The sequence below is a fragment of the Zerene cesonia genome, chromosome 15, assembly GCF_012273895.1.
Source record: "Zerene cesonia ecotype Mississippi chromosome 15, Zerene_cesonia_1.1, whole genome shotgun sequence".
NCBI classification, from domain to species: Eukaryota; Metazoa; Arthropoda; class Insecta; order Lepidoptera; family Pieridae; genus Zerene; species Zerene cesonia.
The window spans coordinates 995961-1023772 of record NC_052116.1 but is presented as its reverse complement, the minus strand read 5'-3'; the positions used below and the strand labels follow the sequence as shown (position 1 = coordinate 1023772).

Sequence of the window (27812 nt, the reverse complement as noted above, 5' to 3'; positions counted from 1 at the left end):
ATGGTGTTTCTTTTTTCATAAAGAAGAGAAAAAGCAAGTATGCCAAAAGTTTTTTTGTTACACGCTAGCTATTTCTCCAACTGTGGTGAATGATACTATTCGAAATCGAAATGATATTGGTCTGTATAACGATACTGACAAGAGAGGTAAAAACGAACCTCCAAATAAGACTAATGAAGTTGATGTGAACTTTGAGAAAAAGCACATAGAGTGGAGCCACACTACATCAGGCAAACTTCAAAGCGTCTTTATCTTGATGTTTCATTGTCAATTATTAAAATGCACCAAATTTACAAATAAAAGTGCACTAAAAATAACATGATTCTATAATGAAACAATACATAATCAAAGAATTTAAATTCAACGAAACAAATCTCAAAAAATACGGAGCCTTCTGTATGTATTAACACTAGAGCTAGAAAATACTTCGCCTCATATTAATTTTATTGTCTTAAAACCATTTTACCTAAATCCTTTGCCGATCAAGTGAAGGTAAAAAGATAGATCTACTTAGTTTATGTACTAATAAATAATTCCTGAGGAATATCATGGTTGAAAGTCCTCTTTACCAACTACATCCTGTGAAGAAGATCGTTTACCTGAACCTTCGATTGATGAAGAGTCAGAGGAAGAATAAGATTATTTTAAAGCCTTTTATCTATTTTATGTTATATTTAGCAATATAAATGATTGGTTACTTCAAAATCGTTTCATTTATTAACGCGACATAAAAATTACTTTATTGTATTAAGTTTATAGTTCCTAATAAGTGATATACACACATTTTCTACAGGTAAAATAAGTTAAATACGATAAAAATATCATTATTTTGGCAAATTTAGTCTATATTAATCTTTTCTACAAAATAAATAGTATCAAATACAATAAACTATTAGTTTTGTCTAATAAGAGTTTCTGCTATCATTGAATTCAGAAGATATAATACATTTTTTAAATACAGGTAAAACATATTAACTGCTACCCTCTTTCGATCTAAATTAAATTTTAAATGGTTTTTTCTACAGCTACATATCCCATAAGGGTAAATCTTAAAAGAAGGGTAGTCAGCGCAACATTTAGCATTATAACTTTTTTAAATGATGAGTTTGAAATAGGATAAACTAGTACCTAAACTTTCAAAACTCATTTACTCGAAATGTCACCAACAACACTTATTATTTTTTACCAGTAAGCAGACGATATGTTGGTGGGATGTTGGTAGGTCAATTAATATGACACATTCAGAAAACTGACAAATGGCTGAAATGACGAATGGTATTTGTCGTGTTCGCAACAGCGTGTTAAGACATGAGTATTAATTAAGAAAATAGATGTTATTTATTCTTATATTACTGTAACGACAGTCTACCCTACTAATCCTGCTAATATTGTAAATGTGAAAGTTTGTAAGGATGTGTGTGTGTTTGTTGCTCTTTCACGCAAAAACTACTGAACCGATTGCAATGAAATTTGGTACGTAGACAGCTGGATAAGTGGAATAACATATAGGCAACTTTTTATCTCTATATTCCTACGGGATACGGACTTACGCGGGTGAAAACGCGTTGCGCAGCTAGTATTATATATATGAAAGTAATATATAATAGTAATATATAATAGCCTGTGTGTCTGCCGTCCGCCTGTCTGTTTATTTTTCATGCCACCATTAAATCGATTTGGATGAAGTTCGATTCAGGGATAGTTTAGACCCGAGAAGGGACATAGGATAGTTTTTATTCTAGAAATCTCACGGTAACGAGAACTATGCGGGAAAAACTGTTAATATATAATATTACCTAGCATAGTATTATGTTATCTGTGGTAATACAATAGCATTATATAATATTATAGATAACTAATATTGAGAATGCGAAAGTTGATAAGGATGTGTGTATGTTTGTTACTCTTTCAAGCAAAAACTACTGAACCTTGGTACTACCTAGATAGCTGGATAACTGGAATAACACACAGGCAACTTTTTATTCCGATATTTCTATGCGATACAGATTTATTTTATAAGCGACATAATAGATAATAAATTCAGAAACCTCTATATTATTTTTAACAAGATTTTGCCAGCGGCTTCGCACGCGTTAAATTCGGAGCAGTTTAATAGGTTTTATTATACCCCCGTGAATCACTAGCTATTAAAAAAAACTCGTCAAAATCCGCTGCATAGTTTTGAAGTGTTAAGCATACATAGGGACATAGAGACAGAAATAGCGACTTTGTTTTATACTATATAGTGATATATATAGTATTAATATGTTTTAACGTAACGTTAAATAATTGAATCTACAGAACAATACAAAAAACACAGCACCAAATGAACCTCGCTTTCATCACGGAAAATAACACAATAGAACAATAAGAAAAATGTGATGTTTGTTAATTGGCTTACGTTAAAAAGTCGATTTCCCAAGCGCTAACCGAACTAATCAAATCGAATAGCGAAGAAAGTTAAATTCAGAACTTTTATGTTTTGCGTTTTATTCCTTGAGAAGGTTATAAATGCAGCCAATGTTTTAATTTGTTTCGTGTAAAATACAGAGTCTAGCTAATGGTTAATCAAAGCAAATGTAATTGTATTTAACAGTTTTTTTAATGTTATTATCAGAACAAAAAACATGGAATTTACAAGTTTAATGTTTTGTAGCAAATAAAGAAAAACCACTGAGGTTTAAAATAATGTGCGTATACAAATAAATTTACAATAGTACGACTCCGGTTATAACTGTCTAATTAAGTAGGTGAGTTAAAACATACCAAAACAATACATTAAAATTTTTATTCATATCCATATATAATTACTATAGTTTGTTTAAGTAGAAATGCTTAAGTTTACGGTTTAAATTAAGTTTAAATTATGTAATATTTTGATTTAAGTAATATTTTTTCTTAAATTAATGTCCAATCAATTTAAAATATCTGTTAAGTAAGTATTGCGAAGTTATTGGTTAATAACGTGACAAAGGATTCAGTAATCATACTATATGACATTGAAAGTTTGTTTGTTTGCATGTATGTCTGTTAATCACACTGAAAGTACAGAACGGATTTTGATGAAATTTGTTATTCATAGGGTATGAGCTAACTTGGGTATAGGGTACTTTTTATCACGATTAAATGTTCGCGTGGGATAAACCAGGAATCTTGATATCCGGGTGTAGCCGAGACAGGCGTCTAGTATACCAATAAGATATTGAATGTATAAGAACCAGCCATTGAATAGTATATAACAAGGATGTGGTATAAAACTACAAAAAATTATTGATTTAAAATTAGATTTTTATAACCCTATCGCGTTGATGAAATTTTTATTGCGCTCTGTTATTTTATTATTTTATTATTACCTGTACATCGCACATATCACTATATCATATTGTTGTTGTTCTTTTTATCACCATCATCATCATCAGCCCAAACGTCATGTTCCCATTGTAGAGACAGGGGCCTGCTAGGGGGTTCAGGCGAATTCTACCCTCTGACCTACCACAGCTCTTGTTCAATGATTTTTTGCGAAAATCAGCTGAACTTAGACCATATAAGTAAATTTTTATCTTTTATATAAAATTCCCCTGTCACGATATTAGTTACCGAACACCTCCGTAACGGCTGGACGCTTACGAAATTAATATAGCAAAATATAGCAATTCTGTATATATTTTCTCTGACTCCTTCTATAAGCTTCGGAAAGCATTAATACCATCTTATCTCTAATTATTATTTTACACATAATTTTTTTTTTTTTTTTATGTCATAGCGGGCAGCTGAGCTGGTGGTTCGCCTGATGGTAAGCGATCACCACCGCCCATGAACATTCGCAAAGGTAGTACCTCTGGGAATGCGCTGCCCGCTTTTATGGGGTAAGGGAAAAGGAAAGGATTAACGACTGGAAAGAAGGTATGGACTAGGACGGGTGAGGAAAAGGAAACGGGCCTCCGGCTCCCCCACTCACCGTTCGAAACACAGTGGCATGCCACTATTTCACGCCGGTTTTCTGTGGGGGTGTGGTAATTCCCCGGTGCGAGCTGGCCCAATTCGTGCCGAAGCGTGCTCGACTCCCACAATAAAAAATACTTGCAAATATACTAAATATATAAATATACTTGCTGTTAATCACAGTGTTCAATGTTAATATGAATAAATTCTTACTTATTTGTAATTTATAGATATTGCCTTAGTTATACTTGTTTGTTTTTTGTTGAATGTTGTGTTTATCCTTAATTGTTGTGCATATAATGTATTACTAAACTTTTTTTTGTATTGAGAGGAAATGTTTATGCTGCAACAGCTGATGAACCTAAATAAAAAAAGGTGTGCGATTCACACATGATAGAAGTGAAACTTCAATAAATCGTCAAAAGAATGAATAAAATAGTATGTATATTTCTGTCTCATTCTTTGCCGGCTTCATTCTACACATTTTTGTATTTCTGTCTCTTACCTGTCGTTTTTCCGTTGCATCAGGTTTGAAATCACAACGATTCTAAAGAAGTTTCACTTCAATAAATAAATGTTATGTGCATATTGGGTATGTCTGAGAATCGGACAACATCTATTTCCATACCCCTAAATGATAAGAGTTAGGCAGAACAGCGTTTGCCGGGTCACCTAGTAACTTATAAAATCTCGTGTTACAAATGTGATTTGACAGTGCAGATGTAGATTAAATTATAATAAACTAGCTGCAATCCGCGGCGTCACTCGTACCACGCGGTTAAAAAGTATCTCGTGTCCTGATCCAGACTACAATCTGTACCAAATTTCATAGATACAATAAGCTGTTTTCGCGTGAAAGAGTAACAAACATCCATACCTACAAACTTTCGCGATTATAATATTAGCAGGATTATGCGGCTATAAAAAAGCCCACATAATATATTCAGCCAAATTAAGATATCATTTAGGTTTTAATTTAGGGCTCACATTAGAACTGTTAGCTTCTAGACCAATTTTAGTAGCTAAATGCTACAGCGCTAATTGCAATTAGCCAGTTGTTAACAGACTGTTTCTAGGTTTTATTACCGTCTAATTGTTTTCAGTATTTACTAGCTATGCCCCGCAGTTTCACCTAAGTAAGACATGGTGATATATAACCTATAGCCTACCTCAATCAATAGAGTGCTTAACACAAACATAATTTTTCAATTCAGACCAGCAGTTCCTGAGATTAGCGCGTTCAACCAAGCGGTGGTTTTGTACGGACGACGGTAGACGGTAACTGTCCGGAAATGCAGGTTTTCATCTCTATGAAAGTGAATCTAGAAATTTGTTATCTATCTGTGTTGTATTATTAAAAAAAAAACGAACATTTGTTCATTTTTTCTTTAAGGATTCTTAAAAAAAAGCAAGAAAGAAGTAAATAATATGTATAAAAAACAGTGTAATAATACTTCAGTATGTGGATGAAGCCTTGTGCGAAATATTAATTATTTAATTGACTCATCGAAAATATTCTAAGTTTTAGTTATTATTATTAAATATTATTCATTTTTTTATTTTCGTGTAATTTTCTGTCTTGATTTATTTTGATAAATTCTTAGTGCTAATAAAAAAAACTAGCGGTTCGCCCCGGATTCGCCCACGTTACATATATAGACTATGTCACTCAGTGAATTCGCAGCTTTCCACTGATGAAAGAAAACGTACAAACAAATATTTTCTAGTTATAATATTAGCATAGATAAATTCACTCTGCATTTCAATAGAATAAAAGATAAAATTTCAATCTGAAGATAGCTAAAATCTAGACAGAAATAAGATACAACGTGTCTAGTACATTGTATTATATTCAGAATATCTTCAATAGCGATTTTCAAAAAAAAAAATAGTTAAAATGAATTCTAATATATTGCATAAATTAAGTTTACATACACAAGAAAATTGCTGTAAAAGAAACTCATATCACGTTTATCCTTTTCGATAAATTTATACATACTTACGAACGTTTCATATACGATTACATATCAGATACCCGAGAACTTATCTTCTTCATTAATTTTCAAACAAATATAATCTTTACCGCACCGGGAATAACGGTCAAAAATGCGTGTCCAGTTTTGACAGATGGTGCACTTGGCTCGAATACAACAGACGAAGAATAATGCGATACAAAACACGGCCGACTACCGGGCATTACGCCTAATTCATTAATTTTACACGCGCCTGTTGCGCAAAATTCGACTCTATGCTTGAACGATTAGGTTTAATTTTGATTAGGCTTGTGGATTAACAAAATTTGCGCAAAATTATAGTTGTGTGCGTAGGGTTGTCATAGAAACTGTAACAGCGTGCGCGCGCATCGTCTACGCACACCCTCAGAACCCCCCTTGCAGTGTAAGCGAGACGGCTTGTGTACACTCGGGCAGAAAACCCTTTAAGGTCCTTATAAATTCTTTTTTTTCTCGAAGATAGGCATTTTATAATTAAATGTGCACTTTATTAAAGTGAAAAACAAGATAAAAACAAATCTCTTCAAAATTATTTTGGAAATTTTTTAAAACAAATAACTTTCAATTGCAACTCATACAATTAAACCGCACTCCACATTTAGTTAACATTTATTACAATGTTAAAATCGATAATATTACCGAATTTACAAAATAAGTATTATTAGCAGCAAAAGGTATAAGAACCAATACATATGTTTCCGTATAAACTAAGAATTAATGAATGCTCAAAATTGTATATTAGTTAAAACTAGTTCAGTTAAGTTGAAACCGTTGAACATCTCTTGTTCTATTTATCTTTCTATATATTCTCAACGAAACGCTATTTTACACGAATATTTTTTTAGTTACGCAATGTTTAATATAGAACAAGATAAAACCTCAATATCGAATTAACCGTATAATGTAATATGAAAGTCCATAGTTCATAGCCAAATTGATTCAACGTCTTCAGTTTTAATAAAAGGATTCCCTCCAAATGTTGAACTTTGACTTATCTAATTATTACACCGACCATTACATTATACATCACTTTTATCATTAAAGTTCATGAATCACACCCAAATCCTTTTTTACCAACATCAAAAATGTTACATTTCCACTTCCCTATCCCACTGTACGTCGTTGCGCTCACAGCGAAACAAATGCATGAATACGATACTTACCTGTGTGTGGGTGTTTTATACCACAGATTCTGCGCGATGGATGCCAGTATTCTCGCAACCATGGACAAAGAGGCACTGAAAAAGCAGATCGAAAATATGAAGTACCAGGCCTCCATGGAACGCTGGCCGCTATCGAAAAGCATTGCTGCGTGAGTAGAAAAAAAATAGCATTCCTTTTTTGAAAATTGAATTGTGCGGTGACGTAATGTGATGTGCCATATTGGGCCATTCGGCCGGGAGTGGTTGGTGCGTGCAGTCGACAATAGTGCTTGTTCCAACCGCATTTGGTTTAATTTCGTGTTTGTATGTGCTGCTCCGATTTTTACGGGTTCACGGGACGTTTTTTACCATCGTAAGGACGTCTCTTTTGTGTTTTTAATGTGTTTGTTTTACAATAATTTGTTAATTTATTCCTTTAAAATGCTAATCTGTGTCTAGGCTGTAACGAATACAATGATTTCAGTCATGAATTTTAATTAATTCATTCACTCCATATGCCTATTGTTATGTTGTACCTAGTATAAAATAAATTACCATAAAAAACCAGTTAGATACGATTAACATCTGTGTATTAATTAATGTGTGTTATAAGTAGTTATTTTATAGAATTCGAGAGCTTTTACGATTCAAGTCGTGGAAGGCAGGAACACTCCAAACGGGCTTTTGAAGCTTCCTCTAATTAAATTCTATACAAGGTGACTGACCTAGCAGCACTTGTGGTTTCATCTGGTTTTACCTCACTAAGTTTATAGCTCAATTAGCTAACATATTCTATACAAAGTTCAATTTTTGTACCATGAAACAACCAAGTACCTACGTTTATATGTTAATTAATATATGCATCATACCATCTCTCCAGTTTAATTAAGAATGAGATTTATTTAATTTTTCTATAATGTAAACATAATACATTTTTATGTGAACTGCGAATGTACGGAATGTATTAAAATTAAATGTTATTACAAGATTTAGACCATGTTGGTTTAATTAAATATTACAAGAGCAAATGAGAAAAAGATATTGAGTCAAAAATAAATTCATCATTCTAAAACTACAAACCGTGTTTGTGACATAGAGTTCCACTCAGAACTAGGATAATTTAATAAAAAAATATACATAGTTTATGTCTGTAAGTAGCGTAACTTTCAAATGGTTGAAGAATTTTTAAATTTAATAAAGTAGTTTTTGAACATCTCAACCGTCTCAACATAACTCAGTAAGTCTCTCAAACTCAACGGTCTTCAAATTGTTAGAATGAGACCGCTCTGAAGTCACCAGCTTTCAGATAAAATAAGAATCATCCAGTCTATAGTTCTGATATAACATACAAAAATAACATCGACTCGAGAACCTCTTTTTTTGAGGTCGGTTGAATATATGTACAAAAATTGGACACAAATTTCCTGTGTTTTGGTACATATCTAGACTAGCTCTGCGCGCAGTTCCACTTGCGGGGATTCCATGTCCATAGTAGCATGCCACTGTGTTTCATACAATCAGTACAGAAGCCAGAGATCCGTTTCCTCTTCCTCACCTTTCCTAGTTCATTCCTTCTTTCCAGTAGTCAATCATTTCCTTATCCCATTGCCCTTAAAAGCGGGCAGCGCATTCACAGAGGCACTTCTGCGAATGCTCATGAGAGGTGGTGATCGCTTACTATCAGGCGAACCACCATCTCCGTTGATGCTATGGCAAAAAAAATCCTCCAGTGGGGCCTCACACGGAACCCCACGATTGCTGCTCGCAACCCTCAAGATGTCATTTGCCCCAGGCCCATCGCATACATAGTCTGTCCTCCTCGTTTCACCCCCTATTTTAATGTCTTCAAGTTTTGTTTTTCTTATAGGCGCATCTGGAAAATTCCATCTATGTGAATTGAACTAAATCCAAATCGGATTAACGTTTCGATAAAATGGCATACAAACTATTAATATTACATTCAAAATCAAACTCAAAACATCTACTCATTCAACTAGACTTCCTTCAATCCTTGAATCGTCAAAGCAGATTATAATTTAACATTTACCACCGGTTCCGAAAGCAGCTTCTATAGAGGCAAGAAACTCTGTAGTTGCTAATATATCAAAATAATGATACCAAAAACCTGTCCTGTGGTTCTCAAGCGACAACATTAATACTATATTAGACTCTTTGAATTGCAATGAAAATTTATGATAGAAACTATATGTTGTTGCAAGGAACTATACGAATGTATGAAGCAATAATTCAGAAGTAGATACATTATCCGCTATAAACAAACAAATTTGACCTATTTTTACATTTCTATGAATAATCCTATCGCAATACAATAAATAAATATCTCAGTTATGTTATGTATATTTTACCTTGGGAGTCTAGCATTCTTCGGCACGAATATTGGCCAATTCGCCCCGGGAAAGTACCACATCCCCACAGAAGACCGGCGTGAAGTAGTAGCTTGTTACTTCGTTCGGTGAGTGGGGAGCCGGAGGCCCATATCCTTTTCCTTACCCTTCCCAGTCCGTTCCTTTGCACCTTTAGTTAGTCCTTTCATAATACCTTACCAATCCAAAATTGGCAATCCGTAGAGACTTAAGGTCTGTCTTACGCCTCTCCAAATGTTCATGGGCGGCTGTAGCGCTTACGATCAGCGGCTCACCAAATTTTTTACCGACTCTTACATAAAAAATGTGCCCATGACTTATTTTTACGAACAAAGACAACTTATTAACATGGATATTCCTATTATCTTTGTGTGTCAGATTTATTGCTATCAACTTGTTATCTATATCCCTAAAAGATATTCTTTCAGGAAATATTAACTAGGGTTAACATTTAATCAAATTCTACATTAGTTTTAAAACGTGTTTATTGAATGCTTGTAATCTTTATAAATAAAAGTGACTCGGTAAATGTGTTGCTAAGCGTAAAACTCGATAACGGCTCAACAAATTCGGCTATTTTTTCACGATTTGTTTAGGCACTTGAAAGCGATATGGAGAGAAAAAACATACTACGGGCGAAAGCGGGGGTGGCCAATAGTACCAAATAACCAATAGTAGTTACTATGTTTCGTACGGTGAGTGGGGGAGCCGGAGGCCTGTTTCCTTTTCCTCACCCGTCTTAGTCCATTCCTTATTTCCAGTCGTTAATCCTTTCCTTTTCCTTTACCCCATAAAAGCGGGCAGCGCATTTACAGAGGTACTACCTTTGCGAATGTTTATGGGCGGTGGTGATCGCTTACCATCAGGCGAACCACCAGCTCAGCTGCCCGCTATGACATAAAAAAAAAAAAAAAAAAAAAAAAAAAAAAAAAAAAAAAAAAAAAAAAAACTATGAATGAATAAGTATTGGAGTTTGAGTAAAAAAACTTGTAGTAAATAGTTCCTGAGATTAATGCGTTCAAACAATCAAACTCTTCAGCTTTATAATATTAGTATAGATAATAATAATACAATCAATCTTAAAATAGTAAAATTACACAAAATAACCAAAAATAGACTAGAAATAGGCATATATTTATTTAGCTAAAAAAGCGGCCTTATTTGTACTAAGATCTCTACCACGCAACTTATGAGTATGATTTTTAATAACAAAATTGAAAAGGTTAAATAAATAGTGCAGCAATGCAATAACAATATAAATATATAATCACACTATACTTGCTTATATTAAAAACAATGTAATTGATAAATAGATAAAAAAGAACGTTTTAAATTCGAACCCGTTCCTCAGATTAGAGCGTTCAAACAAACAAAGAAAGAAACACACTCTTCAGCTCTATACTGTATATAAAAAGAAAGTTTTTTTATAGTTACTAACGTAAATAACATAACACATTAATTGTTTTGTAATAAAAACACGAAACAGTTTTGTTAACATAATATGAGTTGTTATCGAAACGGAACATTTTCCTGTTGAGGCAATAAATGTACTAATTATTAATATTGTTCATAACAATGACATCTAATCCTACTAATATTATAAATGCGAAAGTTTGTGAGGATGTGTGTCTGTTTGTTACTCTTTTACGCAAAAACTACTGAACCGATTGCAATGGAATTTGGTACGTAGGCAGCTGGACATCTGGAATAACATATAGGCAACTTTTTATCCCGATATTCCTACGGGATACGGACTTACGCGGGAGATACCGCGGGGCGCAGCTAGTAAATAATTACATCAGCTGCTCTTCTAGCTAAGCTTAATATTTGCTAGATCGTTTCGAAACTTATCTGTGTGTAACTTTATTATTGTACTTTTTCCCGGATAAAAAATAGTTAAGATGTTATGGTATAAGATTATACCAAGTTTTATCGTAATCGGTTCAGTAGAAATTGCATTATGCGTGAAGAAGCAGACAGAGTTTTTATTATATTTTAAGGTTCGGTATCGATCTAGCAATATTGTTTGTACAGAATTTACAGGTCTAAAGATTTATTATACATATATAGATAGATAGCGCATACCCACTCGCGACTTTGCAAAACAAAACCCGCAGGGACAACCCGCATAGGTCCTGCCCCCGTGGCATACCAGGATACAAATATCTTAACGCTTTCTCAGGACTTAGACTGTCACTACAAAATTTCATTCAAATTAATTCAGTCGTCATACAATACTTTAACAGACCTAATTTTATATAAGGCTATAATAAATTATTAGTTATATTAAATTGATTTAATAACACTAAAACAAGCACTCTAAAAATGGTTTTAATTTTAATTTCTATAGATATTTTGCCTCATAGCTTTAATTCTTTAACTTTCTAGCAATTTAAAAAGATTTGATTATAAATTTACACAGAACAAAATCATAAATCAATTCTGCTTATTTGTTACATATTATTTTTTTTTTTACATCATAGGGAAGCGCTTGACTACCATCTCACCTGCTGGTAAGCGTATATGTAGTCTAAGATGGAGCGCGCTTCCCTAGGAGGTACCTGTTCACTCTACCATTGAAGAACCCCAGATTATACCCGTCAGGGATCATTGACTCGGGAACCATGTTCCATTCCCTTGCGGTTCGAATAAAGAAAAAAAATTTTTAATGCTTCATACGAATTTAAAACGCGATTTATTCATTATATTATTAACCCGGCGTTTCGAACACTTTACAGCGAGCGTGGTCACGGGGAGACTGTAAAGTGTTCGAAACGTCGGGTTAGTAATAAATTGAATAAATCGCGTTTAAAATCCGTTAAAAAGTTTTTAATTTCTAAATGTATAATACTCGCGTAAAATCAAACACAAGAAAATACTACTTCATACGAAGTTTTTAATTAGACTATATGGAGATACTAAGCTACTCAAAAAGCATTGAAAACTTTTTAGATAACAGCAAATGAAAACTCCCCACTCGAGTTATAGTGTACCTACATTGAATTATGTTGTTAACAGAAACGTAATACGCGTAGACGAAGCTATCGATTTTATATTTTTATCGTTTCAGTCCATGTGACTTATCACACAATAGGCTAATGGGTATAACAGCTTTTAAAATAGTCTTTGCAGGGCTGGAGTTTGCGTGATATAGTTTCATAAACAATATTTGTTTTTTATTTGAATTACGAGAGTCCTTAGAAAGGTGATTAAAAATGTGAAACGCGAACCTATTAATAAGACTGTCGCTGTCTTTCTCTCAGTCTCTCTATCTGTTTGTCTGTCTGCCTGACTGTCTGTTTGTCTCTGGCCCTGTTTTTCTGTCTATCTGTCAGTCCGATATTAGGCGAATGAAATTTTCTAAGATGATGATATTAGATAAAAAATCGAGGTAAAGCAACGGATAGTGTTGTCATAATTTAGATGGGTGGTCAATTTTTTTGCTGTAGTTTAGCTTGTTTGTGCGGAACCCTAAGTAGTGCGGTCCGCCTCGCACTTGACTGATTTATCGTAATACACGTGCATATCATTCTATTGTTTGTTCGTCGTGAAACGGATTTATAACAATTCTTAAATTTGTTATATTTGGTACAGCCGTTAGCGTGTTGTTTTCATCACTGTCATTCTTTTCTATTTAAAAACTGGTGCCCCATTGCCAAAAAATATTTTCCCCCATTTCAACTTCATTTAGTTCTGACATTGTGAAGGAGTATATTTTTTATATTAATTATTATGTAACCAGGCTTCGATGTTTTATTACAAGATTCGCGTTTTAAAATCGGCGTTGGAGACATCTGATGGTCCAACTATTCCTTTGTCTGCTTCGCTATTAAATAAAATAAAAAAAGCTCTTCAGTGTGGTGACTACCACTATATTATATTTACAATTATAATAAAAGCATTCATCTAATTAAAATCCACTAGTTTACATAATTTTGTCCGGAATATCACCTGTCATTATATGAAGGTCTTTTGTACAATTTATATGTACCTAAGTGGGTATAACTCAATTCTAATTGCAACCTAAGGCGCTAATTTGTGGCTAAATCAGTCTAAGGTCTATCGATCGGTACTCGCTTAGTGGTAACCTTAGTACGAACTATGTGTTTTCCCTGTAACGACATTTCACTGAATCGCGCATGTATGTATGCAAAAATTTTCAGAGGCCCGTTTCCTTTTGTTCACCCATCCCAGTTTATTATTTTATTCCCGCCATCAATCCCTTCACACACCTACTTCTGCGTATGTTCATCATCATTATGTACATGGTGGTGATCGCTCACCACCAGGTGAACCTCCACCTAAGTTTAGTTGAACGCTATGGCAAAAAAATTGTCAATACTTTCTTCATCACTTTTAAATTAAATTTTTTAATTAAAAGCGGTCAATGCATTTGTTGAGGCCGTTCTTCTGCTAATAATGTTTATGGATAGAAGTGATCACTTACTATCAGTCGAACCACAAATCCATTTGCCCGCTCTTACATATAACAAAGATCTATGCCTTTAGTCAGGCAGAATGGCATTTTCTATCTTTACAAACAGCCAGGTCAATGAATATTATTTCTTTATGTGGCTGGATTAACTCCGAGATGGTCACGAAAACGATGAAGACGTAGAAGGATCCACTTAATTCCAGAGTCATGCTACAATGATTCCAACATCCATGTCTTAAGCCATCCCAAGAGGAGACAACTGCTTTTAGTAACCACAATATGGTTCATTTATAAATTAGAAATATTTAATTGGAATTAAATATTTAAAGCACATTTATACATTATTCTATGGCTTGTATAAAACGAAATTTATACTAACATCAACATCGCATTCTTAGCTCACTGAACAAAATGATATCTTACTTCTAGGCCACTTTATATAAATTGTGTTAGCTCACATTACAGCCAAAACCTACAAGCATTTAAGTACCACAAGCGACCTAAATGTTCCCAACGAATAAAACTTCCCTTGCTACCACATCTTGTGTTTTTCCAAGTTCATACTAAAACCACAACACGGTTGCTATTCCTTACGAGACGCAATCTAAAAACGGTAAGATATATCATGCTAGTAATTTTATTAAGAGCTCCAGCCTTTTCCAGAGTAGTCATGAATAATTCAGTCCCACAATGGTCCCAAGACAAACAGGGGTATTATATAAATCCAATACATTTTGCGATTTTTTTCTACTTGTGCATTTGTTTGGGACAAATGAGGCTATTAAGTTTAGTTGTCTTCAGAGATGTCGAGTCTTCCTCTTCTTTAAAACTATGCTAGAAAATGCTGGTATCTAGTGTCGTAATTAGTTTTAAAAATTTGTTCTGAGATTTAAAGCAATTTATATGAATATGATACCATTTAGGAATATATATATATATATATATTTTAAAAATATGGAAAGTATGAGTAGTCACCTGATAGCTGGATTTAATAGTTAGGGTAGCAAAATACCAGCTAATTATAAACATTTAGGTAAGTGCCATGTTTATTTAAACAGAAGTAAATATTATATATTAATTTATCATCTTTCGAGATATTTCAGTCTTCGAAGCTAATATTTTTAAGCCAATCAAGGCTTGCTTTATAGAAACTATGTACAATTGTATGAAGCTATAATTTTATATAGTTTTAGTTCAAATAGGAATATAATCAAATAATTATTAAGAATTTGTAAGGTACCAGAATTATTTTATATTGGCTCTCTTCTTCGGTTTTATATCACAAATACACCTTAAAGACCACTAGGCTATTCTACCATTCGTCATCAGCCCATACAAGTTCCCACTGCTGGGACACAGTCATCCATGGCGAATTTTTTTCCTGGACGTGCCGGTTTTCTCACGATGTTCACTGTTTTGTGCAGTGGTGATGTTATCAGCATGCGCAGATAGATTGAAAATTCAATTTATTTCTTGCACGCTTGCTTGGTCTCGAGACCCCGATATATCGATTTTAAGTCCGAGGGTCCTCACCCCTTAGCCACAAGTGTTTTATACCATTAATATGGGTTAAATTTTGTTTTGCTCTCTCTATGTAAGCTAAAGACATAATATACTCGTATGATATATGGCAGTATAACTGGGCTGGCAGCTAATTGCCTTAAAACATATCATATTGCAAACCCATATAAGAGCCTTTGACAATCCAATTTCTATATGAAGTAGGTATTTAGCGAATTTATGTTTATTTACATTGCCATCCACGTTTATCCAGTAATTATTAGGATTAAAATAATAGTAAAAATGTAATAGAACATAAAACTATTGGCTTTTTTTATGTCATAGTGGGCAAATGGGTTAGTGGTTCGCCTGATGGAAAGCGATCACCACTGCCAATGAAAATTCGAAGAGGTAGTATATTTGCGAATGCGCTGCCCGTTTTATAGGAATCCCCTATATTCCCTATATATAAGGAAAAGATTGACAACGGGAGTAATGAAATGGACAAGGAAGGGTGAGGAAAAGGAAACGGGCTACAGGAATTACTTTTTGCTTTCTACATGGGTTTTCTCCATAATGGCGGTATTTCGGAGGCGGAGGAGTTTCTCCATAACTTTTGAGGAAATATCAGTGTACTCGATGCTCGATACATAACTTTAGTTTTTCCACGTTTGCCGACCTACCTCTTCAAACGAGCATGTTTACGCATATCACATTTGCATTAGATTTTACTAAATCCATATGTACATGTACTGTAACTCAAACATTTATTTATTTAATTAGACTTGTCATAAAAGCACTTTTGAATCGTCATACCATAGTTGTAACATTTATGGTTCGGAAAGCAGTTTCTACAGAGAAGAGCCGGCAAGAAACTGTGTAGCTGCTTTTTTCAAATCAATTTTATAGTTTATTTTTACTTTCCCACGGCACTGAGATTCAAGAGAACATGTTTAAACGCGTATAAATACGGAACAAAAATAAATTTATATAATTGAATGTACTAGATATGTCTGTAGCTCTTAATAGCTCAAATACGATCCAGTCGTAGTATAGGATTTCATTTAATTGTTCCATTATGTCTGGCGTCTTCCACAATACCCGTTGATGATACTGTATCCATTACTGCTTGGAGGACAATAACAATAATATTAGAAATATAGAATGCACGAAACATTTCTTTGATACGACAAAACAGAAGCATTTTTAACAAAACATTGCAAAAATATTAACTGCATTGTCAGAACTAAACCAAATGTGATGAGATCACACGGGATCATCAAATTCAGCCAGTCGAAGTTCTGTCGCTTTGATAACCTTCTTATTTGAAGTCGTTTGAAAATAAATACAAGTAATATACATAATACATAAAGAAATACAATTGAAAACGTGGAAAGCGCGATCAAACAAACTCTTTAAATTTATAATAATAGTATACACGTGAAATGAAATTAAAATATCGAGGTGTAATCACTACATAGTATAAAACAAAATCGCTTCCTCTGTCAGTCCCTATGTCCCTATGTATGCTTAAATATTTACAACTGCGCAACGGATTGATGGGGTTTATATTAATAGGTAGAGTGATTCCAGAGGATGGTTTATGTGTATAATAACATCTATTAGACCACACCGATCTGTGCGAAGCCGCGCGCAAAAGCTAGGTTACATAAATACTTTATTTTGTTGTTAAATATTTTTCAAAATATGGAAACAGTTTATGAATCTTTCACATTAATAATACGTAACATTTTCAAATTAAAATGGATAACATAATCGGAAGCGCATAAATTTTAATCTGCAAATATTGCGATAGAAAGACAAACAAAACGATATGGAATATTAATCACTCAAATGACGCGAGAATTGATTGTATGTACGTAACATAAATTCGGATGTTAAATGTTTTGATAAATTATACGTTATCTAATAAAATATAGATAAGCGTAATAAATGAAAATGTTTAGTGACGTATTGTAAGTTTTTTTTTATTTATTTTATTTAAGACGTCGTTGACAACTGAGCTTGTGTTTCGACTGATGCTAATTGGTCACCACCACCCATGAATATTCGCAGAGCTACCTAGAGCCTCTGAGAAAGTGCTTCCCACTCTTGAAGGGCTAAGAGATAAGGATAGGAATGACAATGTATTTGAGGGAAATGTCTGCTTGTAATGTATTAAAATTTGGGCAAAAAACTTCATGTTATGTATTATATTATGTTATGTATATGTCACATATTGTTTAAACAAAGAAAAGCGATTTGAGAGAAACACGTGTAAATCATGATTATGAAAAATTCCTGTATACAGATTAATATCTAGTACGGGACCAACGTTTTGTTTGTATGTGTGCATATGGTTGAGAAATAAACTTATTTTATTATTTATTTCCAAAAAAACATGGTCATTTAACCAATTACATTACTATTATTTTAAAAACTTTTTGTAAGTAAGTACAAATACAAGTTTTATAAGTACAAATACAAACACGTGATCATAAACTTACTACTTTCAAGCTAATCAAAAAGATCATAATGAAATCGTAGTCTTCAATAATCAATAGATGCATTTTCATAAACAGTACGAAAACTAAACATTCCTGAAAGTTAAAACGGACCGTACCACGGGCTATAACTCATCCTTCTCCTAATTGAAACATATGAATATAAGAATATCATAACATTGTGTAAGAGTGTGTTTGATTTTAAGCGAGTATTGTACATTTAGAAATTAAATTTTTTTTAACGGATTTTAAACGCGATTTATTCATTATCACCCCGTGACCACGCTCGCTGTAAAGTGTTCGAAACGTCGGGTTCATAATATAATGAATAAATCGCGTTTAAAATCCGTTAAAAAGTTTTTAATTTCTAATTGTGTAAAAGTGTTTACTGGAGCAGCTCAAACGATCTATCAGAACTACATAAGATAATAAAAGCTTTAGTAGTGGGCTTAATTTGACTGGATATTATGAAATTTATTATTCTAGTTTAGTTTATTGATATACATGTAATAAAAAAGGTGATCTAATTTTTAATTAATAAGTATTTTCATATTTCAACACGCTCATATTAGTTGTATGTATATATGTTTCGATTCGATTCGATCTTTTTTTCGATTTTGACCTATTTTAATAGGATAGATTTTTAAAGTTTAAGTTATAATTTAAAGTTTGTACAATCAAGGCTTGGCGACAATACAATAATTTCATCTTATTATCATGATTAGGATCGCCGGGATTAATTTCTTTGTGTTTATTTTGTTAAAGAGCGAGTGAGACAATTAAGTTTATTCTATTATTAAAGCGTATTTTTTATTTTTTAAGCTAAATTTATTATTTATGTAAAAACAGGCAACAGAATTTGTGGTTTATCTGATGGTAAGTGATCACCACCGCCCATGATAATTTGCATATGCTTTTATGGGGTAAGGGGTAAGGAAAGGGTTGAAGACGGGAAAGGATAAATGGACTGGGAAGAGTGAGGAAAAGAAAATAGACCTGCGGCTCCCCTCTCACCGTATGAAACACGTACCACCACACAATATTATTCTTACTAGCACGAGCACGTCATTAAAATACAATCTAATACATTAAATTTCTAAAGACCTCATTGATAAATTCAACGAAATCAAATTATAAAGTACACATTACGTTACCGAAATTAAACCACCCCAATACATTTTCGTGTAATACCAGTGAAGCTGAAATAATGCTGGGAATGAGAATATTTGAACATTAACCCACACGTTTCATTTGTTGCAGGATGCGGGAGTACGTAGAGGAAAATGAAAAGAACGATCCTCTCATACACGCCCCGGACAAGAAAAACAACCCTTGGGCTGAGAAAGGAAAATGTATCATCATGTAAAAATCCATAAAAGCAAATATAAGTAAAAACAAATAAATTCTAAATCATACTGTTTGGCACCTATTCGAACAACGCGTCTGGTAATATAAAATTGTCATCGAAAAGTGACACTTGTAGCATCTAATCCGCAAGAACTCCGAATAAAACGCGATATATAAATCAATTTATATAAACCAGCATGAAGAAATATAAATGATATCCAATCTATGAAACTGCCAGACAATATACGGTTAAATAGAAACGTAGTGGATGAGTCCAACGGTCAACGTAGAATACCTAAGATAAGCATCATCTGATCATTATGTTCACCAGTATAATCTAGTCCTTATTCTATAATGTAAAGAATGTACATTTTGACTGTGCGCGACGCAAGAATGTACTTATGAGTGTTTTTAAACGGATTAAAATGATTGTAAATACGTTAAATTTTGTATTTCTAGAGATAGAAAGTTTGGTAAAGCCGAATAGAAGGGAACGATCAACGTTGGATGCGTAAATTGTAAATTTTATTATAACGTATATTGACAACCAATGTTTTATGTTACGAGATGAGATTTTAATTTAAACAGCGTGGAAGCTTCGAGAACGTACGAATAAACTTTTGTTGAATTGACCTTCCAAGAATCCATTCCTCTTCACGCAAACAGCAACTTCCTCTATGAAATTTGCGTGCAATCGTTATGGATTCTAGTCCGAACTAACTTAGTTGGAACTCGATTGTAAAACTTCGCTCAGTTCGAAACTATTGTATTTTTATCGTCTCCACTAGAAACTTTGCCACCGCAACTAAATAGGAGAGTAAAATTAAATGTGAAGATTCATTGAGCTCATGAATCTTTGTATTTAAAAGACATTGTTTTTTTGAATAATTATTCATTTAATATATATAGGGTATAATCGCACATCACAACTTACCATCTATTTGCCTAATCACGGAATTAAGCAAGCTGTTGAGGAATTTAAAGTAGATATCGGCAATAAATACGAAGTAGAAGAGGTGTTAAATGAGGAAATGTTAAACGTAGTCGAGTTAAATATTAAACTTAAGGTAACTCATAAATAAATGCGACATAATCTTAATCAAATCAGTCTAATTATAAGCCGACTTAGGATAATTTTTTATGAAGACAGGTACATTCCGCAGTGCCATTATCTAGTAAAGCTTCTAATTCTCTTAGCGATCTATCTTCTATGCTCCTATATTTCTATATATATCCTTAATCTTATGGCCGTTCAATTCGACCTAATTTACCATTTCATATGATTTGAAATCAGTTCTATCCCAAACATTAAAATTTAGATGTTAAAAACTACTATCAAATACAATTTTAAATCTAGCACTTGATTAGTATAGAGTTAATTCAAAATTTAAATCGAAATAAATTACCTAAGTCACGCGTTTCACTAAAATGAGCTATCGTAGTTTCCAAAATAAACTTCTTCTAAATTATATCTAAGATAAATCGGATTTGATGCTCTCGTAATTTTTTGATCACTCGTGACTGAATGCACACCAGATATCAAAAAATTTGGAGCAATTATTTCAAGTAGAAGTAATGTAACATTCCATTAAAAGGATTACAATCCTATCTTTAATTAAATAGAGAATGCATAAACTTACGCACTGTAGGTAAATTAGATTAAAGTTAAAATGTAACCTTTAAAACTTATATAATAAAAAATACCTTCCTCCCTACCATATCTAGACATGAACTATGAAAAATCATTCTGGCTGTGAGTAATATCCATTTGTTTAGATGCTTCATCATTAGAGTCAGAATAAATTTTGCTAATACCGACAATAAATATTTAATCATTAATTATTGTTTAGATGTTTGCATCACGAGGAACCCGAGTCAATTCTTTATACGTACGCATTCCGTAGACCATCTTATGTATCTGATTGCATTCTTCTCTTCTCTATGTTTGCATTTCATCTGTCCTTCTAGCTCCATAATGATAAGCTTAGAAGTTTAGAGTTATTCGTAGCTGTAACTATAATTAATATAAGAAATGAATCAAAGTTGTTTGTTAACTTATACGATAAAGGTTGCAATTCAGAGAATTAGCCGTAGACATAATTAAAATGAAATAAAACGCGTTCGTTTAAAATGTATTTCATAAATTTAGGGGATTTCGCGAGAGCGGTGACAAAGTTTCCAATTACGTTATTTATTTTTGTTTCAATCGAGACGTTTTCAAGGCTTCCAGCTTTATTTATGTTGTTAATTTATCTTGAATTGTGTTTAAATCCTGTTTTATTTAGTTAAGTTTGATGATACCAAAGATTCGTCGTGAGTTTTGAGGGGTACTGTCTGTCCCTAATAGCCAAGCGTCATGAGGACGACTTCAATTTCCATTTAACTACTTATAATGAATAACTCAGTCAGTAATTTTAACGGATTATTCAAAAATTTAATAACTAGGTAAGGTGATATTGGAAATGATTTTTTTAGAATCAATAGACTAAGGTATTATATGTTATTAATATTATGTAATCAGTAATCACTGAAATATAATAAAAACTGCATCGTTTTGTTTTATTTCAACCTGGTGTTCTATAAGTCTGAATTTTCTACGAAAAGGAACAAAGGATCATTGGTAACAATCGATAATAATAATAATGCTTGATATGTACGGAAATTGGATAGCCATTCAACTCAGAACAATACAATCGTGCGAAACAAACCTGTTTACGCTGTTTAATTGAAACGCTTTAAGTGGATACTTGCGATAGGATTCAATCCTTTAATTGAATGAGTATTCAAATTTACAAATAAACGATTTAAGCATTGCTTAATCTAGCATTTCTTGAGTTTATATCAATACTAGCTGCGCCCCGCGGTTTCACCCACGTAAGTCCGTATCCCGTTGGAATATCGGGATAAAAAGTTGCCTATATGTTATTCCAGTTGTCCAGCTGTGTACGTACCAAATTTCATTGCAATCGGTTCAGTGGATTTTGCGTGAAAGAGCAACAAACACACACATCCTTTCGCAACAAACTTTCGCATTTATAATATTAGTAGGATATAAGCATATACTTTCATACCTGTCATAGGTAGAAATGATTTCCTAACAAACTTAATGGATATCCGTATCTGATAAATACATTGAAATAACAATGATACACGATAGGTAACCAGAAATGCATAGAAATACAATGTCTACGTGTACATATAGAAGTTGCAAGTATCTTACAGTGAGGGTGCGGTGAGGACGTGACTCAACTCGCGCAGATGGAAACTCAATTTCCATAATATACGACTTAATGTGAAGTCACGATCAGGTATTGTTCCAAGGAACAAACTCAATCATTCAGACATTGTGACAATGTTTGATGCAAGACTTCGACAGATAATTACCGAGAGGAGTTCAGTTTTTATATGGTTCTTAAGAAATTTCTTTGTTGATGAATATGGTTAAACTTGATACAGTGTGTTTGAAGCATAGATTATTATGAGTTTATAAAAATTAAGAAGTTAAAATATGTTGTTATACATTAATTTTCTTTTCGTAAACTACTTTCTACTTTTGAAAGTCTATATTTATAATGAAATAAATTAAGCCAAAATTCAATTTAGGCTTAATTTTGACGAATATGTCTAACTCAATTGAATTGCGCAACTATTGGAATAAGGTAAGATCATCAGTATTTTCAGGGTTAGATCAATTATCAACTGAACGGGAGAATCTTCTTCTCATAGGCATTTGCATTTGAGAAAATGAAAATATTGCCTCACACTACGCCTGAAACTAATGGCGTAACAGAAAAAAGCATATTTTCCCAAAGTGGTGCAATTTTCCTCAATTACGCATACTAATGGAGAATGTGACATATTTTTCATCAGTTCCGTGGTTTCCTTCGAAAAAGGTATTACGACAAAATATTATAAAAAACAAAACATTTTACACACATAGGTATGCTTTCTGAAGATGATAAGTTTACAAAATCGATAAAGCAAAGTTTGAGTTTATTATTGCTACCAAACTTACAAAGAATCGAATATTTTTATAAACAAGCAGGAGCGCAAAATTTCAATGACGTTTTGAATATTAGTAAGAATTGGATGCCATTAGCTATTTTATCAATTTTCAATGTGGTTATACTCCTTCATGGAGATAGCTATCGGAACTCAGCATTCAACAGTATCTTATATGCCGTTATATTAAACCCAGGAGAGATAAACATCCCACTGATCTATACTGATAGGCCGATTGAGTTGGCTATTTTGAGAATAGGGTTGCCAACTTAAAATAATAAAAAGTTAGATTTTATATGGAAATACTAAGAAGGTTATTGTTTATTTTTAATGTGTTTTAAGCTCATGAACCTGCCAAAAATGCGAGTTTGATTTCCGCCTCATAGACGATTTTTTCTTTTGCAAATGTCATTCTACACTTGGGACTGGCGTATACGTACGAATGTGAGCTCACGGAGATATGGTAAATCAATGAAGGTTCAGACCGCTTCATGGCTTTTCTTCATTGCCACAACGCGTGAGTATTTTCATTGGAGCCACAACACGAATTTCTCATTATAGCTCTATAGCTGTGACTACAACGTATTGTGGACTTATTACCTCATCGACTTCAATCTTTGAGCGTAACAAATGTATTAAACATACACTTATATATTATTGTCCTTTTTTACTAATTTCTTACTAACATTATTCTTTTATTTATTAGTTACTAGACACTCGTCTCGGCTCCGCCCGGATATCGAGATTGCTGTTTTATCCCAAGCGAGTTTCTAATCGGGATTAAAAGTATCCTATCACTCAAGTGAGCTGATTTCCTATCTGTATACCAAATTTCATCAAAATCCGTTCAGTAGTTTCAGCGTGATTGACGCACAAGCATCAAACAAACAAGCTTTTACATTCACCTAAGATATTAGTGTGAAGTGTGATAGCGTAAATCTATTACATTACAGTAGTGTAAATAGTAATTATAGTTAATGTAATATCTAATGAATTATCGACAACCCTACTCTAACTTCTTATTGATGGTAACTAAACTATTCGTGGCTGATATAACAAATAATTACAACTTGACTATTTTAGTACTGAAAATATATCAGCATCTGCTATAAAATTTCACATTTCTATGTATGATACTATAGTGCAATAGTGATTTATTTGGTGTGAAACTATCTCAGATCATATTTATTAACCAAGGTAAATGTAGGCACTAGCTGTGACGCGCGGCTTGACCCGCGGATGAACTTGCGGAGTAGGTGTGTATTTCAGTAACTCATGTGTTGTTCTGGAACATAAGATATATCACCAAGTATCATCAAAAATCGATAAGCGGCTTGCGCATGAAAGAGTAACAAACATATATTAGCAGATGCATCCACATTTATTAACTCTCGCATTTATCGAATTAATAGGACATTGGGACAGTTAAGTAGAGTCAGTAAGCAAAATACAGGGGGGATTTTTATTGCCACCTGAAGGGAAGTTCTGTTAATACTTCATAAAAAATGTCTCAATATAATATAATCAAAAAACATTCCATTGTTTTGAAAAGAAAGAAAACTTCAATCGAAGATTTCCAGAAAATCTTCAGGAGGAATTACAAAATTCCAATTTGTATTTGTAGATAATATTTCGAATCGAAAAAACACAAATAATTTTATAAGCAGATCGAACCGAAAGAGTTCTAGTAAACTAAATCTGATTTTAACCTTTACAAATAACATCATGTTTCTTGAGGATTACAGAAAATTCGGAATTAGTATAATATATATCTAAATACATATTGCCCGCGGCACTTGAATCACTCTATCTATTTAAAAAACCCCATTAAAATCCTTTGTGCAAAATTTAAGCATATATAAGATCTAATGACATAGGGATAGACACAAAATGATGAGATTTAATTTGAAATTACCATAGAAATGAGATATTCACCGCGTCACAAAGTAGTATTGTAGGTATCTACAGCACTATTTAGCCTCGCCCTCACAAAAAATCTCACCCGTAACACATAATGTTTAATAATACCCCATTTCGGTGTGTACGACACCCGAATTCAGGGTTCAGGATCTTTTACGAAATCCCCGAAAGCCTATTCATGCAAGTCTACCGTGGAATTGGGTTATGGATCCCATTTTACGAGCCTCCGTTAACCAACAGAAAAGTATTGGAATCCCCTTTATGAGCTTATGAAAATATGGCAAATAGATGGTAAGTACCTTATTTGCGAGATGAATAAAATGCCTGTGTAATTCAAATACTTGTCATCTAAAAATCTGTGGGTTACACCTGACATTTATTTATTTACATATATTATTCACTCGTCGTTTCAGCCATGGGACGTCCACTGCTGGACAAAGGCCTCCCTCAAGGATTTTCACCTAGACCGGTCACTGGCGTTCTGCATCCAGTGGTTCCCCGCCACTCGGACCAGGTCATCTGTCCATCTCGTGAGTGGACGTCCCACGCTTCGTCGGCCAGTACGCATTATTTATTATTATTCACTCGCCTATCCGTAATTATACTCCATATGTATAGACTCATCTTTGCCGAAACAAAAGTATCAGGCGCGATATTTCCTCCATTCTCAATATTTATTTTGGAAAACGGAACTGTCAACTTAGCAATAAATATAAAGCCATAATCCAGCCTCGCCCCGCAGTTTAATTTTGCTTATTATTTGCAAGCAGTAGAGTCCATTATTCCTCGTAGCTAAATGACATATTGCCCGTTTGAATCATTGGCTTGGTTGTACGAGGATTTGGCAACTACCCAAAACGTTGTTCTCAACGCCAATACAACACTTAGAATTGTCGGCAGCTGATAACAAAACTTAGGTATAGGAAACAAAGAATGGGGTAAACCTTTTAATATCTATCTAATATTATAAAGCTGAAGAGTTTGTTTGTATGAACGCACTAATCTCAGGAAATACTGGTCCGATTTGAAAATTTCTTTCAGTGTTAGATAGCCCATTTATTGAGGAACGCTATAAGATATATATGTTCCACAGGCGAAGTCGGGGCGGATCGTTAGTGATAATATAATTATATTGTGTATATATAAATGTGTGTAATATAGATAGAGAATTCTCTATCTATATTACACACATTTTACTCAAATACCACTGAAAGAATTTAACAATGTTAACTTTGTTGGATTTGTTTGCGCTTGGATTAAAATAACATTCAAAAATCTCTCAAAAAACCACATAGTCCGGCCGGTGCAGCTGCTACATTAACTTCAATAGGACGTGAAACGTGTTTATTACATCTGTTCAACGAGAACCCTGTATAATTGATTTTTATTCTATTGAACATTGAACCTAGGCATTCTTCATCATCAAACTTCGATGTAATTACAAACCTTTACTTACCTCTTTCACATTCAGCCCTTGAGCAACCTTAATAAAGCACTTCGAAACTTTACGCAAAGGAATAACCAGCCACCCTGTTCGAAGACTTTCCTCTTTAATTATGCGAAGGCAAAATAGACAATCCTTCAGCTCATTAATTACGCAGTAAGTAGATAAAGTTCATACCCGATAATCTATTATAAAACAAACTTTAATTCTCATTGTAGTTTCAAATTGAATGTCTAATTCGTTCCTGGATAAACTCTGGTTAGACGTGTTTTGTATAAGCTGTAGCGATTATATCACGCTTTTTAGCTTCATATATTATTAGTATGTAATCTTAGGCAATTATGGCACATATATACCTATTTATGTGACCTCTATAAGTCCATAGTACAATTCAAAATTTGTACAGTTATCAAATCTAGGATCCTGATTAGGAGCGCTACGATTAAAAAAGCGAGTGAGAGATTCTAGTTGATACTAACATTAATGCTTGCTAGTTTTTTTATTTTTCGTTATTATCAAATATAAATACGATAAGCATATTAGTAGAATAAGCAGACTTATTGTTCTCCAATTAAATTTAAACAAAAACCATAACACCATGTAATCATTAGTACCTTCGACAAAATTATATTTGCAGATGCAAAAAATTTATCTTTCTCAAGGGAAATGTGACTTCAAGAGACGTATGCCGTTGGCGGGTTTGGGCGGATTTTTTATTTATAATAAAGCGCTTTAAATCAAATAAAATGTGTTTTGAATGTATTTAAACATTCAAAACACTCTTTAAGTTTCGATACCGCTGCGAATATAGCGCTGCATTTATACTGGACAGCGCGGTGCCATAGGGGTAATGGAGGTTTGTGCCCACGGCAGCAAATATTGGAGAGAGAGAAAATTCGTTAGATAATAAAATAATGAACTTAGTTGTAACACATCTTCGATTTACAGGTGAGAAAAATAAAAAGGCATTTTAGCATGATCTAGACCTGCATGCAGATGAATTAACGATCATCATATTTCAATGTTCTCTGTATACTTTTTCATATTAAAATTTGGTCTTTCTGATGATTTATTCTCAGCGTTGTTAACTGTATTTTAATCATAATATGTATGAATCACAAAAATAATTGTGTTTTTTTGTGCGCAACTCATCGTTGGTTTTTCTCAGTTTTTTGTATAA

At 33.3% G+C, this 27812-nt stretch overlaps 1 protein-coding gene across 3 annotated transcripts in view; it reads left to right on the top strand.

The window, feature by feature from the left end:
* LOC119832228 (guanine nucleotide-binding protein subunit gamma-e) overlaps positions 1-21815 on the top strand; it is a 32533-nt gene extending 10718 nt beyond the window's left edge. For all 3 annotated transcript variants that reach the window (XM_038355881.1, XM_038355882.1, XM_038355880.1), the window contains exons 3-4: positions 7144-7266; positions 19180-21815. In XM_038355881.1, the coding sequence (XP_038211809.1) occupies positions 7154-7266; positions 19180-19285 (219 nt within the window). In that variant the 5' untranslated portion in view covers positions 7144-7153 and the 3' untranslated portion in view covers positions 19286-21815. The remainder of the gene's footprint in view (positions 1-7143; positions 7267-19179) is intronic.
* The last annotated feature ends 5997 nt before the right edge of the window (positions 21816-27812 follow it).